Consider the following 16,877-nt stretch of genomic DNA (forward strand, 5'->3'; position numbering starts at 1 on the left):
TGTATGTACTATACTCTACTGAGGACCAGACAAAGACGCATCTTCTCACCTACTAGCTATGCTACCTAGCTTCATTTCCAGAACATATTGGTATATCTTTTGCAATAGTATGTCTGAATAATACACTAATCTTGACGTAGTAGTAGACCAGATCACCAGAGGGTCCGGTGCCATGGATTGAGGCTACAAGTGTCATTGTTAGTGCAATTGATTATGTCTAGCATGTATAGTGTACATGTATGATGATATAGCCCATGTCTCGAGGTGATTAAAGCTTTTAAGCTCTCAAGGTTGGAAAAAAAAAGGTGAGACCATGTGTGTGTACAGTAATTTCAGAGTAACTGCAACGGCAAACTGAAACAAGTGTGAAAGTTTTCAGTTGTCAATTTGGGGTTCAGTTTTGTTTATTGGAGAGAATCCTGGAGTCAAGTGGAGATTCCAACAATCAAAATTTAAAAACAAACATGACCTGAAAATCAATTCAAGTCCTCTAGAATAAAACTAATGTTGTGATTCCTTAACACCCTCATTTAGCTCAGCTAATGTAATCATCATCATCATCATCATCTCTAATCCAATCCACAAATCCCTCCAAAGGCCAGCTTAAATATATAGGCTGTCTTGAGGACAATGTTGATTTGTTTTTTGCAGAAGCAAACATGAGAGTCCCTCTCTCCCCTTCCACATTCCACCTCCCCATGTGATGTGAAGCCCTCCCCTGTCCCCTCCCTACCTCCATCTCTCTCTCCCTCTCTTGAACACTGAGCCTCTTTGCTTACATACAATTCAGTAGTGTAGTAATTCACTGCAGCAGCTGCATTTGTTTTGGTGCTGCACTCACTCACTCGTCTTTTGGTTTCTTGGGGGTCAACTGTGCTGTGCTCTTCCATCTTTCCTTTCTCCTCCTCCTCTGCTTCTTTGATTGCTTTGCACTGTTTCAGCTGGGTGTGTGCTTCTCCTCCATTCCTTGGCTCCTGCAACTTTTCACTGTTCTTGGCAGGTTCCTGTGTTGCTTTGTGTTGTTGCTCTTGTTCTTTCTGACTGTTCTCTTGTTCTTCCATAGGATCGGATCGGTACAATACAGCCATTCCATCCATAAAGGTGGCCAAACCTCATCTTTCAGATTCAGCTTGGTTGTTTTGCTGCGTGTGAGCAAGTTTTCTGAGCTTTTCTTTTGTGCAAGAAGCAAAGAACAAGACAAGAATCTGGCTTGCTTGTTCTTTATCGTTAGAAGGAATCTCCGCTTGCTGCTGCTTCGTTTCTGCATCTGTTTCTGTTCTTCTAATGGTGAATGAATAATCCCTAGAGCGAGAGAGAGAAAGCTGTAGATAGAGTTAAAGATGAGAGCTCTGAGCAGAGTCGGCGTCGGGTTGGCGGTGGTGTCCGCGCTGCTACTGCTCGCGCTCGCCGCCGAGCTCTACTACCTCTTCGTCTACAAGCGCCGCCGCTCCGCCGCCATCTCCGACGCCGCCTCCTCGCCCTCCTCTTCTTCTCGCGAGCTGCTCCAGCTTTTCTGCTTCAAGAAGCCGCCCGCGCTCGCCTCGACCTACGCGCAGGAGCCGCACGCCGGCGAGGCGGTGGTGGCCGTGGCCGTCGACGACGACGACGACACGGTGGAGGCGCAGCTGATGCGGCTGGGCAGCCTCGTCGGCCCCACGCGGCTGCTCTTCACCATCAAGGAGGAGACCAAGGAGGACCTCGAGTCCGAGGACGGCCGGAGCCGGTGCGGGAGGAGCCGGAGCCTCGCCGAGCTGCTGCATTCGTCGGAGACGCCGTTCATGACGCCGGCGTCATCGCCGCTGCCGATGGACAAGTCCTTCAACCCTCTGTTCGAGCCCACGGTGGCGGCGGCCGTGACGGTGTCGCCGCCGCCCAAGTTTCAGTTCTTGAAGGACGCCGAGGAGAAGATGTATCGGCGGGCGCTCGCCGAGGAGGCCATGAGGGCGCGGAGGTCGCCGCAGACGAGGTCACCGGCGGCGGCCGGAGAGGAGGACGGCGGGTACATCACCATCATGGTGGGGAAGAACAACAAGGTCATCCCCTTGCCGTCGCCTCCCAGCAATGGTGATGGTGATCTGCAGTAGTGAGTTCTTTGCAAAATTTTAATTAAGAAGGCCTTAATTAACTTTGTTCATCCAGTGTTCTAGTGTAGCTCTTTGCCTGTAATTTTCTCTCTCTCTCTCTCTCTCTTTTCTTTTTGGTTTATGGTCTTCTGATCATGCCAAATTGGATGGTTGGATGTACATAACATGAATATTATCAGCAGCCAAGAACTTCAGATCAATATATTTTTCTTCTTCTAATGTGTACTTAATGACAGTAATTTTGTTGACGTTTAACTTGGTGTAATTAATGTTTTGATAGAGTTCTGTCATTGTTTTTTCAGGGTGTTTGATTGTAACAATTTTTATGATGTATGTACTACGCGGTTAGTTATACTACATGTTACAAACATTAAAGGATTATCTGAAAATCAAAATTCCTTCAGTGACATGTTTATTAATCTGGTTTAACCAACTGTGAGCTCAGATGAACTTTTTCCCTTTTTCTCGTGAGCTGTATGGGTGGGGACTGTATAGAATACTACTGTGCACTCAATTCATCCATCAGAACAGAGGAATGGAGAAAATAATATCTGAAAGCTCCATGCTGACCTGTCTCAAAGTGTAACTTTATACTCTCGACTATTAGCTAACTTATATAGGGTCTTCAAAACAAATTCCTTGCAACTTCTCTCAAGTTACTTAATCACCTTTTAACTGTCATCAAGTCACACCTCAGTCACGCGATTAGCTTTAGTTAGTTCATAATGCAAAATTCCTTGCAATTTTTGACAAGTCTTCTTGAGTCCTTTTGAGCTGTCCTTTTAGTCACAACTTTATTCATACTGCCTTTGGAACAACCAGGGCACAGAGGGAACAATGTATTCTAGGCCTTTCTATAAGTCCAAAGTGTGGAATTCTTTTTATTTCCACAGTGAAAGCTATCAGGGAAAGATACTATATTCTCATTGCTGTAATTATGACTTCATGTGAAGTGATTCTGTTTGCACTTTATCCACACTGCCTTTAGTTAGTCTTTTCATCCAGCCAACTCTTTTGAGTTTTCAGTTCATAGTGCATACCACAAGCCCTGACTGCCTGACCCTGTCATCTTTGTTTTTCTTCATGTGTTCTTCTCTGGTTTATATTGATTTTTACAGTCAAAGTTTACTTGAGAGGTGCAGAGAAAAGATTCCTAGACCAACATCAGACTTGCAGTGTACTTTAATCAAATCCGTAGGCTATTTCTTAGGAATGTGATTGCATTTCTGATTATAATCAACTAGCAGTAGTGTCAGGTTACATCATATCTTCTGATTATAGCACTAAAGTTATGAAAGAAATGGAAAGAGAAATTCACAATGTACTAAGACTGTGTTTAGTTCAGCGCAAAGTTTAGATTTTGGTTGAAATTGGAGATGATGTGACTGAAAAGTTGTGTGTGTATGATAGGTTGATGTGATGGAAAAGGTCCGAAGTTTAGATCCAAACTTTGGATCTAAACACAGACTAAGTATAAATGAGTTAGTACCTGTCATGTCCTGTCTGGAATTTTCAGAAGTGCATGCATAAATGGACAGAGAAAAATTCTGGCGAGCAATTCTACGGTCCTTGAGAAGGTACCATGAGGTACTAAAAAATTAGTGTAAAATTTGGTATCTCATGGTACCTCATAGTACCTAGGTATCAAAATGTACCAAATTTATAATAGAAAAATTGGTATCTCATGGTATCTCCTCAAGTACCATTGCTCTATTCTGGCAGTTAGGCATTTTTATTATCAGTGCCATGTTTGGTTAGTAGAGCACTCATCACATGTACTAGTAGGATCATATTTGGTCTAAGATACAAAAGATGAATTTGGGCATTCGCATTGAGTTGTACTCCGCTTCTTTCTTAGGGCCCCTTTGAATCGTAGGGTAGAAAAAACGGAGGAATAGGAAAAATACAGTATTCTGATAGGAATTGAAGTGTAAAACAGAGGATTGCAAAACACAGGAATGGTCGTTTGATTGGAGCGCAGGAAAAACGCAGGAATCGGATGAGAGAGATAGACTCAAAGGAAATTTTCCAAGAGGTTGGAGCTCTTGCTAAATTTCCTCCAAAATCCACATGCAATGTGCCATTCTATAGGAATTTCATAGGATTTGAAAAGCTTCAATCCTTTGAATCAAAGGGCCAAATAGGAAAATTTCCTATAGGATTTGAATCCTATGAAATTCCTACATAAATCCTTTGGTTCAAATGGGCCCTTAACCTGAAACCATCACTTTGATCTGAATCCTAAACTGCAGTTGGTGAAACCTACCATTTCTGACAACCTTTTCTCACTTCACTAGCTGAAATTAATTTACACAGACTTATCTGAACATACATGTGGCAATGACTTCTCCTACCATTCCTTGATCAATATATATAGTCTTGTGTACACCAAAAGAAGAAGAAAAATACTGTCTTGTGCAGACACATCTACTTTCATGTATGTACAGTGTTTGTTTCAATAACTGAAAGCCCTAGATAGCCCTGTTGACATTGCAATACTAAATCAAAGTAGTCACTGTGCCAGTATGCAAATGATGATGGGTATGTTCTAACTTGAGATTAGACAAGTAGGGAGGAAGCAGGCAACCGCAATTTGCTGGCTCTCTCTGCAGGAGTTAATGTCGATCGATTGCGTACGTCCTGATCTGGCTCTAATACCCCGGCCCCTGACATTAGCATCAAGCAAACAACGTAATTAAGTGTGGTCATAATCCCCCTTAACACGTAATCTGCTTCTATAATCAGAAGAGGTACAGTGCTTGTGATTAGGTGCCGTACGTGCAGTAGATTGGTCGCCTTTCTGTAGGCTTTAAGCGTCAGAATTGTCTGGTAGCCTAACAAAAATGGGGCTCCTGGCTGGCAACTGTTGTTGTTGATAAGCATCCAAAAGGAAAAATCCTCGCCATGACAAGATTGTGGTTTGCAGAGCAGTTTGTTATCATGTATAGTAATTAACAGCCTGCAAAATTTGCAAGAAACCAAGACATTAGATTTAATTTGTTGGTGAGGCACCATCCGTGTATTAATTCTCCACTGATGATGTTGTTGTTCTAGTATAGATGGATTAAATTGAGTTGTGTGTGATATACTTTTATTTATTTATTTGGTGTCGATCTCATCCATTTTGACGTGTTCGATCAGTCAGGCAAAATTAGGATGGTGGCGTTTCTAGTGATGTGCAATCAACTGTGTGTCAAGTGTTGTGCTTCATTCAGTGCATGACCTACTACATATGGCTAATTGGCTATCTACGTAAACTTACATACTTACATTACCTACAACTGCATTAAGGGCCCTCATTAATTATTTTTTTCGATTAAGAGCCCTGATTGATTAAGTTGCGCGGCACTATATAGATGGTTATATATGCATAATGATTTCTTTTTTTAAGAATACACTATAAACACAAGCACTCACAACACACGTGCACTCACCCTCTTGTAAAGTTTTCTATGTGCTATGTTTGTGGGCATCGTAGAATCATAGACATGACGTCGTATTTCGTAACCTAGCGCTAACCCTGAACGATCTTATGAGGAAATGCATTCAAGAGGTTGTCTTGTGAATAGAGCAATAGTTCCAAATTGGAAAAATCTGTTTTCTTCCCCCCTACAATTTCTAAATAGTACAATGTAATTTCTGTTGTACTACCCGCTTATTTTCTAATGAATGAAATTTAGAAAAAAAAGAACAATTAACTAGCTAGCTAGCTAGTGTGACACTGACATTCGAGTTCAGTACGAGTCCTAAAGAAGGAAAATAAAATTGAGCCACCGTTCCGACCATTCTGATCTACTGGTCGGGCTCATCGACAAGTGCGAATAAAAAAATGTGTCATTGTAAGGATTAAAAATATTTTTTATATCAAATATTCAAAATAGTTGATTTTTATACTGCTAGGAACTGCCAGTAGTAATTTAAGTAAAAAATAATAATTGAATTTGTTTGGGCTTAAAGAAAAATCCTAGCTCGGTCACGGGGAATGGCCTGGAAGGAATAGGGTGCATAGGCAGCCTACACATAGAGTCGAGTTTGCAAGGTCATATTAATGGTGTTTTCATATGACTTAAAAAAACAGCGGAATTTGCGGGTAAATGATGGACATGGATGGTCCTTTTTGCATGCATGACAATATGATAGCGTGTTGACAACAGCCCATTTGCCTAATTTTGTGGTTAAGGTGTTGTTCACATCGTCACCGAAGAACACAACTAAATGCTTATTATTTCAAAGGACCATGCTCCGGAACTCATGGGTTGTGATTGACAATATAATGCACCCAACCATGCATCTGAAGTTAGCTAAACCCTACTAGATTATTGTTTTTTGCAGCTACACTGATATACTCCCTCCTATTGTAAATATTTAAAAGTTAAGATATTTAATTGGCTAAACTTTTAAATCTTTGACAATTGTTATGTCAAATTAAGTTTCTAAAACCTAACGAGTTTACGACATTATGGTAGTATTATGGTAAGTTTATAAACACCATTTGTTTTGTATTCCAAATCAAGTACTCAAGAAATTAATTGATGGCCAAAGTTTTCAAAGTAATTAGCTAGTTTTCAATCTAGGAAGATTACTGTCTCATGAGAAGTCACGATGCAAGTTTGACCTCACGATCAACCTGCGCAATATGGTTTATCGAAAAATGGGATCGATCAGGGGATACTATACAATTAGCGATTAATTATCGTTAGTCGTACTTACGGTGTTAATTAGTCCGTGACATGCATGTATGGATATGACGGTACGTGTAACGTACGTAGCTATATACTATGTACGTATTCATGTGAGCTGGATGGTGTAAGATCGACGGTGCCGTATATACGTATGTTTCTTGCAACAGCAAAAGTACGTAGCGTACGTGGCCTGTTCCAACCATCGATCGAGCAGAAGCTGCTCCCATCTAGTTGCAAGCTCGGTTAATTTTGGCCCTGTTTAGATGCTCACAAAAAATTTAATCCCTTTCATAGAGACTTATATTTATGTGAGTCCCTCCCATCCAAACAACCCCTTATTATTACGATCAATTATGATAATCTCAAATGTTTAAACTTTCACTATTTGATAAATGAAAATTTCCTTTGGGCATTTTCAAAATATGTATAATTATCCGAAGGACACCACAAAATCGTGTCATTAAAGAGGAAAAAAAATCTGTAATTGGTTGCCCACATTTAACAACTGAATTTAGTTCTACATCGCTGACATGAACAACTGACTCTTAACCCTCCTCATCGTCAACAGCTGAGGAGCCATTGCCTTCATCAGATCTAGTTGCGTGAGATGTGCCTGGCAACCAAGGGCAATCTTGTTATTTTTAATTTATCTCTCCAAGCTTTTACTTGGAAATGATAAAATAATATCTCCAGTTTAGTGTAGCCAGTTACACAAGTCTCTCAACAGTGACACGATCTTACCGCATCCCCAAGCCAATTACACAAAATTTAAATGTCATATAGTAAAATCAAGACAATTACAAGTGTCACATACAACACGACAAGAAATCAAAAAACAAAACAACAAGGCAACATAGGACCAACCATTTCGCTTATAACTAATTATACTTGGTAACGCTTATTAGCAACAAAAATAATTTATGGGTATAATTTTATATATGCGTTCTTTCTTACTTAAAAGTAAAAAAATATATAAAAAAGTAGTCTTCTAGTAGTACTTAGCCGAAACCCTTTTTCTCGTACAAGTTTGGTTGTTTTGGATGGAATCCAAAAATATACCCTACCAATATTTTGTTAGCGGTTTTTGTTTAAAGCCAAATTATTGGCATTGCAATGTCTAACTTGGCACATTCTAGATTATAAATCAGGGTTTTGGTTTCTTATTGATATCAAATCAAACACCATTTTATCCTATCAAATAATTAGTAGTGCTAAAACTTAGCTAGGATAATGAACCAAACAAGTCCGTTAAGTAGGGTAATGAACCTTACTACATGGGCCGCGGCTTTGGGACATCCACAGGGCTGACAGGCATGCAGATGCTGATAAGGAATGGAATGGAATAAGTCCATTTTGCCTCCCTCATCTCTTGCGCTTGCGTGAATAACATCCCTCAACTGGAAAACCGGGTATAACGCCTCCTTCTTCTCTGAAAACCAGAGCAAATCACCTCCCTCAGTGGTTTGGCTGGCGGTTTCGTCCGACGTGGCGTCGTTGACCTGTTGACGAGCTGACTCTGTGTGGTGGGACCCACATGTCAGTGCAAACTCTCCTTTCCTTCTTCCTCCTCCCTCTCTCTCTCCCTTCTCTCTCTCCCGTGGCCTCTCTCTCCACCTTGGCCAGAGCAATGGCGGCAGCGGTGGCAGACGACGTCGGAGCATCGGTCGCCGTCGTACCAAAGTAGCGAGAGCACGCAGGACGTGGAGAAGGGGAGAGAGAGATTGAGAGAGTCGTCCTCGTCACCGCCGGTGCCACGCGCGAAGAAGAAAAGGAAACCGAGGATAAGGGGAGAGAGAGAGTCGTCCCGTCACTGCCGGTGCCGCCGTCCTAGAGATCCCTCGCGAGCTGTGTCCCGCCACCACCGCCGTCCACCACCGGTCGCCGTCCCGTGCTCCTTCGCTGTCCCCGGGCGGAGAAGAAAGGAAGACCGGGGAGAGAGGGGGCAGAGAGAGCCATCCGTCACGGCGAGCTGCGCCGCCCTGGAGCGTTGCGATGCTACTTCTGGCTTCTTCCTGCGATGCTACTGAGGATGAAGAAAGCCTCTGTCTAGGTAATTCTTTTTCTTCTTTTCTCTCACTCACTCCATCAGCTGCTAGCTTTGCTAGCTAGGAGTAGCTAGCTGCTTGTGCTCTTGCTGTCGAGAGGAGGAAGAAAGACTCGAGGTGGTTGGCTGTCGTGTTGTGCATGGCTGCATTCAGAGCCCCGACGGTGATGTCATCGACAGCGTGCCGCTGCACCTGCAACCGGCGTTCGACCACCCGAAGCTCATTCATTTTTGTTTCAATTTGCAGTGATCGTTTCTATCTCCAGCGACGTTTCTTGATCGTGTTTGTGATTGTGTGCGCGTGCAGGTTGAGCCGGAGCCAGAGGAGAGGCCCAAGGTCGGTGGCGCGGCGGCGGCGCATGGGGAGGCGGCGGAGGAGGAGGTCGTGTTCCCGATGGCGTGGACGGACGACGACGAGTTGTGCCCGGAGGGGACGGTGCCGGTGCGGCAGACGACGAAGCGCGACGTGCTGAGGTCCAGCTCCTCTCCCTGTTTGGGGATGAAGCAGCCTCGTGCCGGCGTGCCGCTGGTGTCGTCCGCGTGAGGAAGAAGATGGGATGGGGGGGCTACTGACAGGTGGGGCCCATAAGCTGACTCAGCAAGTCAATGGAGGGGCCACCGTCACGTAAGTGCCACGTAGGACAAAACCGCCTCCGAAACCATCGAGGGAGGTGATTTGCTCTGGTTTTTAGAGAAGATGGAGGCATTATACCCGGTTTTCCGGTTGAGGGATGTTATTCATCCAAGTACATGAGATGAGGGAGGTAAAATGGACTTATTCCGAATGGAATAGCTAAAAGGAAAAAGTACACCGAAGGTCCCTCAACTTGTCATCGAGTTACAAAATCATCCCCAAACGCAAAACCGGGTATAACGCATCCCAAACTTACAAAACCATTACAAATTAGGTCCCTTAGTGGTTTTGATCCGGTTTTGTCCTATGTGGCAGCTGAGCCAGCGTGGGACTTATGTGGACCCTACCTGTCAGTATGCCACGTCAGCAGGTACCTGTTTCCCCTCCTCTCCCTTGCTCCTCTCTCTCACACACACTCTTCTCTCTGGGAAGGCCGGCCGGCGGTGGGGAGGAGGTCGCCGGGCGAGGAGGTCCGACGGCCGGCCGGCGATGCGGCGGCGGCGGCAGGCGTGCGCGCCTCCTCCTCCCCGGTTACTCCCACGACGCCGACTACCTCACCGCCCTTCCCAATCCCTATCTCATCGCCGATGCCGTCCGCCGGGCCCCGCCACCTTCCTCCGCCCTGCAGCCTCGCCACCCTCACTCTGCCCGACGCGGTGGAGCTGGTCTGCGTGCTGAAGCAGGTGGAGGAGAGGCGGCTGCCCGACACGGTGGAGCTGGTCTCCCTGAGCTCCCATCTGAACCTGACACCGAAATGGCATCAAAGCTGTTGGAATTGTGAAGGTGATCGACAGGCCGTCAGGCCCACGCATGTTTCTTCTCGCTGTAAACCTCATCCCAGGAGGTTTGTTTGTCACCAATCTATCCTGTAAAAGAGATCACCACAAAAACAGAGGAAAGTCAGATCCTACATCCATTGTTCAGTTCCATAATCTCACCCTTATCAAGCAAAAATGAAACAATATGATTCAGGTTCAGCAAGAGAAATTCTGATCCCAAACAGTTCAGCACAAAAAATTCTTATCTCAAACAAAAAATATCACACAGCAACACAAAAAAATTGATACAGTACGATTCAAGTTCAGCAAGAGAAATTCTGATCTCGAACAGTTCAGCATGGCAATTGCTGATCTAAAAAAAAACATGATACAGCAACAAAAACTTCCCAAATGATCAATCACAAAAATGTAAGCTCCCTTTCCCCTATATTTCTTTAGCAATCTTCTTTGCATGCCAAAAGCCTTCTTTCTTATCCATCACCAAAACGAAACAAAGCAATGCAATGATGATGCACTGAAAAGAAAAAGCTCTCAACAACCCGGAGCAGGTGCTGCGCAGGATGGAGCAGGAGAGGCGGCTCGTGCGGATGGGCACCGCCGGGAGCGTGTCCATCCGCGTCCTCACCAGCGGCGGTGGCGGCGAGGCCGTCTCCTTCCTCTTCAACGGTGCCTCGATGGCCTCCTCGGGAGCCGCCGTCGCCGGCCGCACCACCCTCCGGGCGTGCGCGCCGCCGTGGGGGAAGCCGACGAATGCGGCGGCGGAAGGAGGATGAGGACGGGAGCTATTGTCACTCCTTGCTACGATGAGGACGGCCTCGAGTCCGCCGAGAGCGGCGGCAAGGCTCGAGAGTCCACCTCTGCGCCCGGCCCGCCGCCGCCTCGTCGCCATACCACCCTGCCGCTCGTCGCCGGCTGCCCAGCTCCTCTCCCGCCTCCCGCGCGCTGCTCCTCCCCTGTCGCCCGCCGCCGCATTCCCACCTTCCGTCGTCATCTTCACCACCGGCGGTGAAGCACCATCAGACGCCGCCACATCTCCGGCGCCCGTCGCCTCCTCCATCCCTCCCAACTCGCTTGAGCGGACACGAGCAGCCGCAGGAGCTCCTCCAGCTCCGGCCACCGGCGTGGTGCTCGTGCTCCGCCGCGGCACTCTCGCCGGAAAAAGAACGAAGAGAAGAGAGAGAGAGGAGGAACCGAGGAAGAGGAGAGGGAGGGGAGAGATGACATGGCATATATGTGGGGGTCCCACGCTGACTCAACTGTCACATAGGACAAAACCAAGATCAAAACCATAGAGGATCTATTGTGAACGGGTTTTGATTAGTTAAGAGACCCCAAATATTTTTTCAGTTGAGGTACGATTTTGTAACTCGATGACAAGTTGAGGGACCTTTGGTGTACTTTTTCCTAGCCAAAAGGCCTCGGCCCATGTATTAAGGTGACGGCCCACTTGTGCCGTCCTCGAAGACGGCCGACAGACCAACATTCATTTACAGCCCAAAAATTACGAAAACCTAGCTGCATCGCATCTTCTTCTCCTTTCCCCAGGCGGAGCACCGTCCGATGAGCATCCAACGGCTACGGTCAGCACCCTCGGAACCTTCGAGAACACCCTCCCCGCTATAAATTCCCGCCTTTCCGGTAGCATCTAGTCTTCCTCTCCCACTCTTCCTCCTCCCCAAACCCTAGCCGCCGCCGCCGGCGTACTCGAGAGAAACATCAGCATCCATGGCGGGCAAGGGCGAGGGTCCGGCCATCGGCATCGACCTTGGCACGACCTACTCGTGCGTGGGCGTTTGGCAGCACGACCGCGTGGAGATCATCGCCAACGACCAGGGCAACCGCACCACCCCCTCCTACGTCGGCTTCACCGACTCCGAGAGGCTCATCGGAGATGCTGCCAAGAACCAGGTCGCCATGAACCCCATCAACACCGTCTTTGGTAACTACTTATTCCCTGCTCCTCAGTCCTCTCTCTTTCTCTCTCTCCCCCCTTAGATCTCATCTCTAAGGTCTTCGTCGTCGTCGTATGCTAGATCTACTCTTGCCCAGCTCGTTCAGATCTGTTAGATTTGTGTGGGATGCTCTAATTAATTACTACCAACTTAGTAGATCTGGAACTCTTTTGACTTGCAGATCTTGCTCCACTCCTGTTGCATTTTGAATCTGTGTTGATGTGATTTAAGTTGTTGGCAGTGCTTTTTGCATACTATTTGAATTTGTGGATGGTTAGCAGTCAGTACACTAGGATTTATTACTGGATCTGGACAGATATGCTCGTTTCAATCGGCTCGATTTGCTATGTTGATAGCTAACATGTTGTGCTTGTCCTACTGCCCTGGCGCAAATTTGATCCATGCATTCTTTTCGTTAAATGATTTGTCAAGTAGTAATGCTTGTTTGAAAATGATATTATTATTATTATTATTATTTTAAATAAATATAGCCTGAAACATTCTTAGTTTCGAGGAGAAGTGATGATGTCTTATCCATACCACATGTCTGCATCTCATATGATGATTAATCTACATCATGCACTACCATCTGATCTCCTCTAGCTCATACAGCTTTTAACAAGTTAGGCGATAGATGTTTGCTACAAACAGTCAACTGGATTTGCTTTCTTGAAAGAAAAAAAATGAACCGTGTAGTTTGCAACCTGTGATGTAAATTAACCCATTTACTGAACTACATTGATTATTTCAGTAAAATCACCATCTTTCGGCTGAGGTTGCATGCTTAGTTATTATATTTTTACCAATGATGATTTTGTTATGTAGCCAGATACTGTACTTTCTTATGCCATTTGGTATCTGACTCATTGTCTACTTTTGTGACTATGTGTCTCGAAATATGGCATATAATAAGGGGGAACGGATCTTGCGACATTGATGGCTCCTGTATGAGCCTCCAATTACTATATAGCCGTTTACATGTTCTTATCATGTTACTTTTCCAAATTAGTGCTGCACATCTTGTCTGTTTGCAAGTTTGGGTTCATTCATATTGCTGTGGGCATTTTAATACATCTTAACTATAATGTAAATTTCTTGTACATCGCTAAAATTTTCTGCCTTGATTGAGTAGACTCTTAGATGACATCTATCTTACCTTATGCACTTGATTCGTATTTCTGTTACAACATTTTGATTACTTGATGTAGTTCACACAAGCATGACACATCTCTTTGAAAAAAAGATTTCATTTTTTAAAGCAAGCCTAATGCTTTAGGGTGGGAGAAGTGATGATACTTAATCCATACAACATTTCTGCATCTCAGATGATGATCAATCTACATCATGCACTACCATCTGATCTCCCCATCATACAATTTTTTATTTTGTTTTGTTGGATTATATAACTTTAACATTTGATAAAGTGCCAACAGATTTTTATACACAATTTCTTATAGATATTACCATGACAGCTTGCAGCCTGTGATGCAAAAGTACCCATTAAACTGAATTACACTGATTATTCCAAACAAATCACCATCTTTCGGCTGAGGTTGCTTGCTTGTTTAAAATTATGAATGCTTCTTGCACAACCATTTAGGACTTTCGGTAGTTTGTAATGCCATTTGGTATCTGACACATGGTCTGCGCTTGTGACTATTTGTCTTGAAATATGGCATAAAACAAGGGGGAACGGATCTTGCGACATTGGTGGTTCCTCTATGATCCTCCAATTACTATATAGCTGTTTACAATTTGTTAAGTTAGGAGCATACCTTTTGCTTTGTCATCAAAGTCTTGGTTCCTTTGTATTTCTAGTTCAGATTCATTTTTCTTCAGCTTTTGAAACATAAACTCAGTATATTTTTACTGTAATTGCTGACATTGAGTCTTCTCTGCAGATGCCAAGCGTCTCATTGGCAGGAGGTTTAGCGATGCTTCTGTTCAGAGTGACATTAAGCTCTGGCCCTTCAAGGTGATTGCTGGACCTGGTGACAAGCCTATGATTGTTGTCCAGTACAAGGGTGAGGAGAAGCAGTTTGCTGCAGAAGAGATCTCCTCCATGGTCCTCATCAAGATGCGTGAGATTGCTGAGGCCTACCTTGGCACCACCATCAAGAATGCCGTTGTCACTGTTCCTGCCTACTTCAATGACTCCCAGAGGCAGGCCACCAAGGATGCTGGAGTGATTGCTGGTCTCAATGTCATGCGTATCATCAACGAGCCGACTGCTGCAGCTATTGCCTATGGTCTTGATAAGAAGGCCACCAGCGTTGGTGAGAAGAATGTCCTCATCTTTGACCTTGGAGGTGGTACCTTTGATGTCTCCCTCCTTACCATTGAGGAGGGTATCTTTGAGGTCAAGGCCACAGCTGGTGACACCCATCTTGGTGGTGAAGATTTTGACAATCGTATGGTCAACCACTTTGTGCAAGAATTCAAGAGGAAGAACAAGAAGGATATCACTGGCAACCCCAGGGCTCTCAGGAGGTTGAGGACAGCTTGTGAGAGGGCAAAGAGGACCCTGTCCTCCACTGCCCAGACCACCATTGAGATCGATTCCCTGTATGAGGGCATCGACTTCTACTCAACCATCACCCGTGCCAGGTTTGAGGAGCTCAACATGGATCTCTTCAGGAAGTGTATGGAGCCTGTGGAGAAGTGCCTCAGGGATGCTAAGATGGACAAGAGCTCTGTTCATGATGTTGTCCTTGTTGGTGGCTCCACTAGGATCCCGAGGGTGCAGCAGCTCCTGCAGGATTTCTTCAACGGCAAGGAGCTTTGCAAGAACATCAACCCAGATGAGGCTGTTGCTTATGGTGCTGCTGTCCAGGCTGCCATCTTGAGTGGTGAGGGCAACGAGAAGGTCCAGGACCTCCTCCTGTTGGATGTTACCCCTCTCTCTCTCGGTTTGGAGACTGCTGGTGGTGTCATGACCGTTTTGATCCCAAGGAACACCACCATTCCCACCAAGAAGGAGCAGGTCTTCTCCACCTACTCCGACAACCAGCCTGGTGTGCTCATCCAGGTTTATGAGGGTGAGAGGACCAGGACACGTGACAACAACCTGCTGGGGAAGTTTGAGCTCTCTGGAATCCCTCCTGCTCCCAGGGGTGTTCCACAGATCACTGTTTGCTTCGACATTGATGCCAATGGTATCCTGAACGTGTCTGCTGAGGACAAGACCACCGGGCAGAAGAACAAGATCACCATTACCAACGACAAGGGCAGGCTTAGCAAGGAGGAGATTGAGAAGATGGTCCAGGAGGCCGAGAAGTACAAGTCAGAGGATGAGGAGCACAAGAAGAAGGTGGAGTCCAAGAACGCGCTGGAGAACTACGCCTACAACATGCGCAACACCATCAAGGATGAGAAGATCGCCTCGAAGCTCCCGGCAGCGGACAAGAAGAAGATCGAGGATGCCATCGACCAGGCCATCCAGTGGCTGGACGGCAACCAGCTCGCTGAGGCTGATGAGTTCGATGACAAGATGAAGGAGCTGGAGGGCATCTGCAACCCCATCATCGCCAAGATGTACCAGGGCGCTGGCGCGGACATGGCCGGCGGCATGGACGAGGACGATGCTCCCCCGGCTGGCGGCAGCGGTGCTGGCCCCAAGATCGAGGAGGTCGACTAAGCGCGAAATTTGCTAGTGATCCGCGCTTCAAGTTATCTTATTGCATTATTAGTGTCTCTTTTATGTTGTGTTAAAAAACTTTGCTGCTATGACTTATGATGATACCCTTGGTCTGTTTGGGCAGTCCTTTTGAATTGAAGAACTGCGTTGGGAGCTCTATGAGAACTATGAATTGCGTGAGAAATTTAATTATTGTGGTGCTTGCAGCGCCTATTATTTGGTCTCTGTCCCACGTTTATTATTTGCATGTGCGCATTGTTTGCTAGCAATTGCTGTTGTGCTTCTCAGCCAACATGTAAACTGTTTGGATTGTTTCTGATTTTTGGATGCATTTTTTAAAGCGGATAGTGAAGGACGGATAGTATGGGATACGGAAGCAAATATGGATGATTTTTTTTAAACGAGAATGAATATCCGTCGGATATCGGGAACGTCCTCTGGATATGCGGCATATGCGGCCAGACCTTCCAGCAATGATCTTTGATGTAGTTTCAAGTTGTGAAGAGTTTTATGGATGCGAAGGCGATTTCAGGATTAAAAAAAAAAGGTTATTCGTTGTGCACAAGTTGTTCTGTGTGCATAAGTGTTATTCACAGCATTAACAGATGACCCTTTGATAAGTTGTCGTGAGCTGCAGTTTTGTCGCATCAGTATGCATTTGCTTCAACTGAGGTGAAACTAAAGCTCTGTCAACTTTTATGATACTGTGAGGAATTAAATTATTTCCACGTCGTCTGTTATTTTGTGCTGCTTCTCTCTTGGACGTGCATCTAACTGTGCATTAGCAACTGATTAGTAGCAACTGTATTGGTCTCGAGTACTTTTTGGAGGATATCTAGCTATCGTTTGTATGATCTTTAGCCTAGTCAATCCCCGGTATGAAGATTGTATCTCCCTTCGTTTTTCCATGAGACGAACTGACATTTCCTTGTTTGAATCTGCAAGAGTGCTAGTCACAGGCTCATGCCCCCCCCCCCCCCCCCCCCCCCCCCCCTATCTCTCTCTCTGCTTTTTTCTTTTTCTGAACCAAAAAAAAAAGAAGAAGTTAGTAGAGCAAACTGCTGG

At 45.4% G+C, this 16,877-nt stretch overlaps 3 protein-coding genes and 6 non-coding genes across 9 annotated transcripts; 8 read left to right on the plus strand and 1 right to left on the minus strand.

Moving 5' to 3' along the window:
• Positions 1-649: 649 nt before the first annotated feature.
• Positions 650-2,309, plus strand: LOC4351207 (uncharacterized). Its single transcript, XM_015761008.3, has 2 exons — positions 650-945; positions 1,064-2,309. The coding sequence occupies exon 2, from the start codon at positions 1,341-1,343 to the stop codon at positions 2,082-2,084; it is 744 nt and encodes a 247-aa protein (XP_015616494.1). The 5' UTR covers positions 650-945; positions 1,064-1,340; the 3' UTR covers positions 2,085-2,309.
• A 7,201-nt stretch (positions 2,310-9,510) lies between these two features.
• LOC112936841 (uncharacterized) lies at positions 9,511-11,441 on the minus strand. Its single transcript, XM_026021169.2, has 2 exons — positions 10,849-11,441; positions 9,511-10,310 (listed from the first exon to the last, which is right to left on the minus strand). Exons 1-2 carry the CDS (start codon positions 11,278-11,280, stop codon positions 10,023-10,025), a joined length of 720 nt encoding a protein of 239 aa, XP_025876954.1. The 5' UTR covers positions 11,281-11,441; the 3' UTR covers positions 9,511-10,022.
• A 429-nt stretch (positions 11,442-11,870) lies between these two features.
• On the plus strand, positions 11,871-16,028 carry LOC4351208 (heat shock cognate 70 kDa protein 2). The gene is made up of 2 exons (XM_015761009.3): positions 11,871-12,162; positions 14,077-16,028. Exons 1-2 carry the CDS (start codon positions 11,949-11,951, stop codon positions 15,810-15,812), a joined length of 1,950 nt encoding a protein of 649 aa, XP_015616495.1. The 5' UTR covers positions 11,871-11,948; the 3' UTR covers positions 15,813-16,028.
• LOC112937233 (small nucleolar RNA Z195/SNORD33/SNORD32 family) lies at positions 12,688-12,774 on the plus strand. Its single transcript, XR_003239748.1, has one exon. It is a non-coding gene; the product is annotated as a small nucleolar RNA Z195/SNORD33/SNORD32 family (small nucleolar RNA).
• On the plus strand, positions 12,874-12,956 carry LOC112937234 (small nucleolar RNA Z196/R39/R59 family). Its single transcript, XR_003239749.1, has one exon. It is a non-coding gene; the product is annotated as a small nucleolar RNA Z196/R39/R59 family (small nucleolar RNA).
• LOC112937250 (small nucleolar RNA F1/F2/snoR5a) lies at positions 13,018-13,157 on the plus strand. Its single transcript, XR_003239765.1, has one exon. It is a non-coding gene; the product is annotated as a small nucleolar RNA F1/F2/snoR5a (small nucleolar RNA).
• LOC112937232 (small nucleolar RNA Z195/SNORD33/SNORD32 family) lies at positions 13,455-13,541 on the plus strand. The gene has a single exon (XR_003239747.1). It is a non-coding gene; the product is annotated as a small nucleolar RNA Z195/SNORD33/SNORD32 family (small nucleolar RNA).
• Positions 13,650-13,733, plus strand: LOC112937236 (small nucleolar RNA Z196/R39/R59 family). The gene has a single exon (XR_003239751.1). It is a non-coding gene; the product is annotated as a small nucleolar RNA Z196/R39/R59 family (small nucleolar RNA).
• Positions 13,792-13,931, plus strand: LOC112937251 (small nucleolar RNA F1/F2/snoR5a). Its single transcript, XR_003239766.1, has one exon. It is a non-coding gene; the product is annotated as a small nucleolar RNA F1/F2/snoR5a (small nucleolar RNA).
• Positions 16,029-16,877: the final 849 nt, after the last annotated feature.

Source organism: Oryza sativa, chromosome 11 (genome assembly GCF_034140825.1).
Source record: "Oryza sativa Japonica Group chromosome 11, ASM3414082v1".
Taxonomy (NCBI): domain Eukaryota; kingdom Viridiplantae; phylum Streptophyta; class Magnoliopsida; order Poales; family Poaceae; genus Oryza; species Oryza sativa.

Excerpts from the sequence above, each read along its gene's own strand:
- LOC112936841 (XM_026021169.2), bottom strand. The coding sequence starts at position 11,280 with ATGGAGGAGGCGACGGGCGCCGGAGATGTGGCGGCGTCTGATGGTGCT. Across the intron at positions 10,311-10,848 it reads CCTCGCCGCCACCGCCGCTG|GATAGATTGGTGACAAACAA; the intron begins GTGAGGACGCGG and ends TCTCTTTTACAG.
- LOC4351207 (XM_015761008.3), top strand. The coding sequence starts at position 1,341 with ATGAGAGCTCTGAGCAGAGTCGGCGTCGGGTTGGCGGTGGTGTCCGCG.
- LOC4351208 (XM_015761009.3), top strand. The coding sequence starts at position 11,949 with ATGGCGGGCAAGGGCGAGGGTCCGGCCATCGGCATCGACCTTGGCACG. Across the intron at positions 12,163-14,076 it reads CCCCATCAACACCGTCTTTG|ATGCCAAGCGTCTCATTGGC; the intron begins GTAACTACTTAT and ends TCTTCTCTGCAG.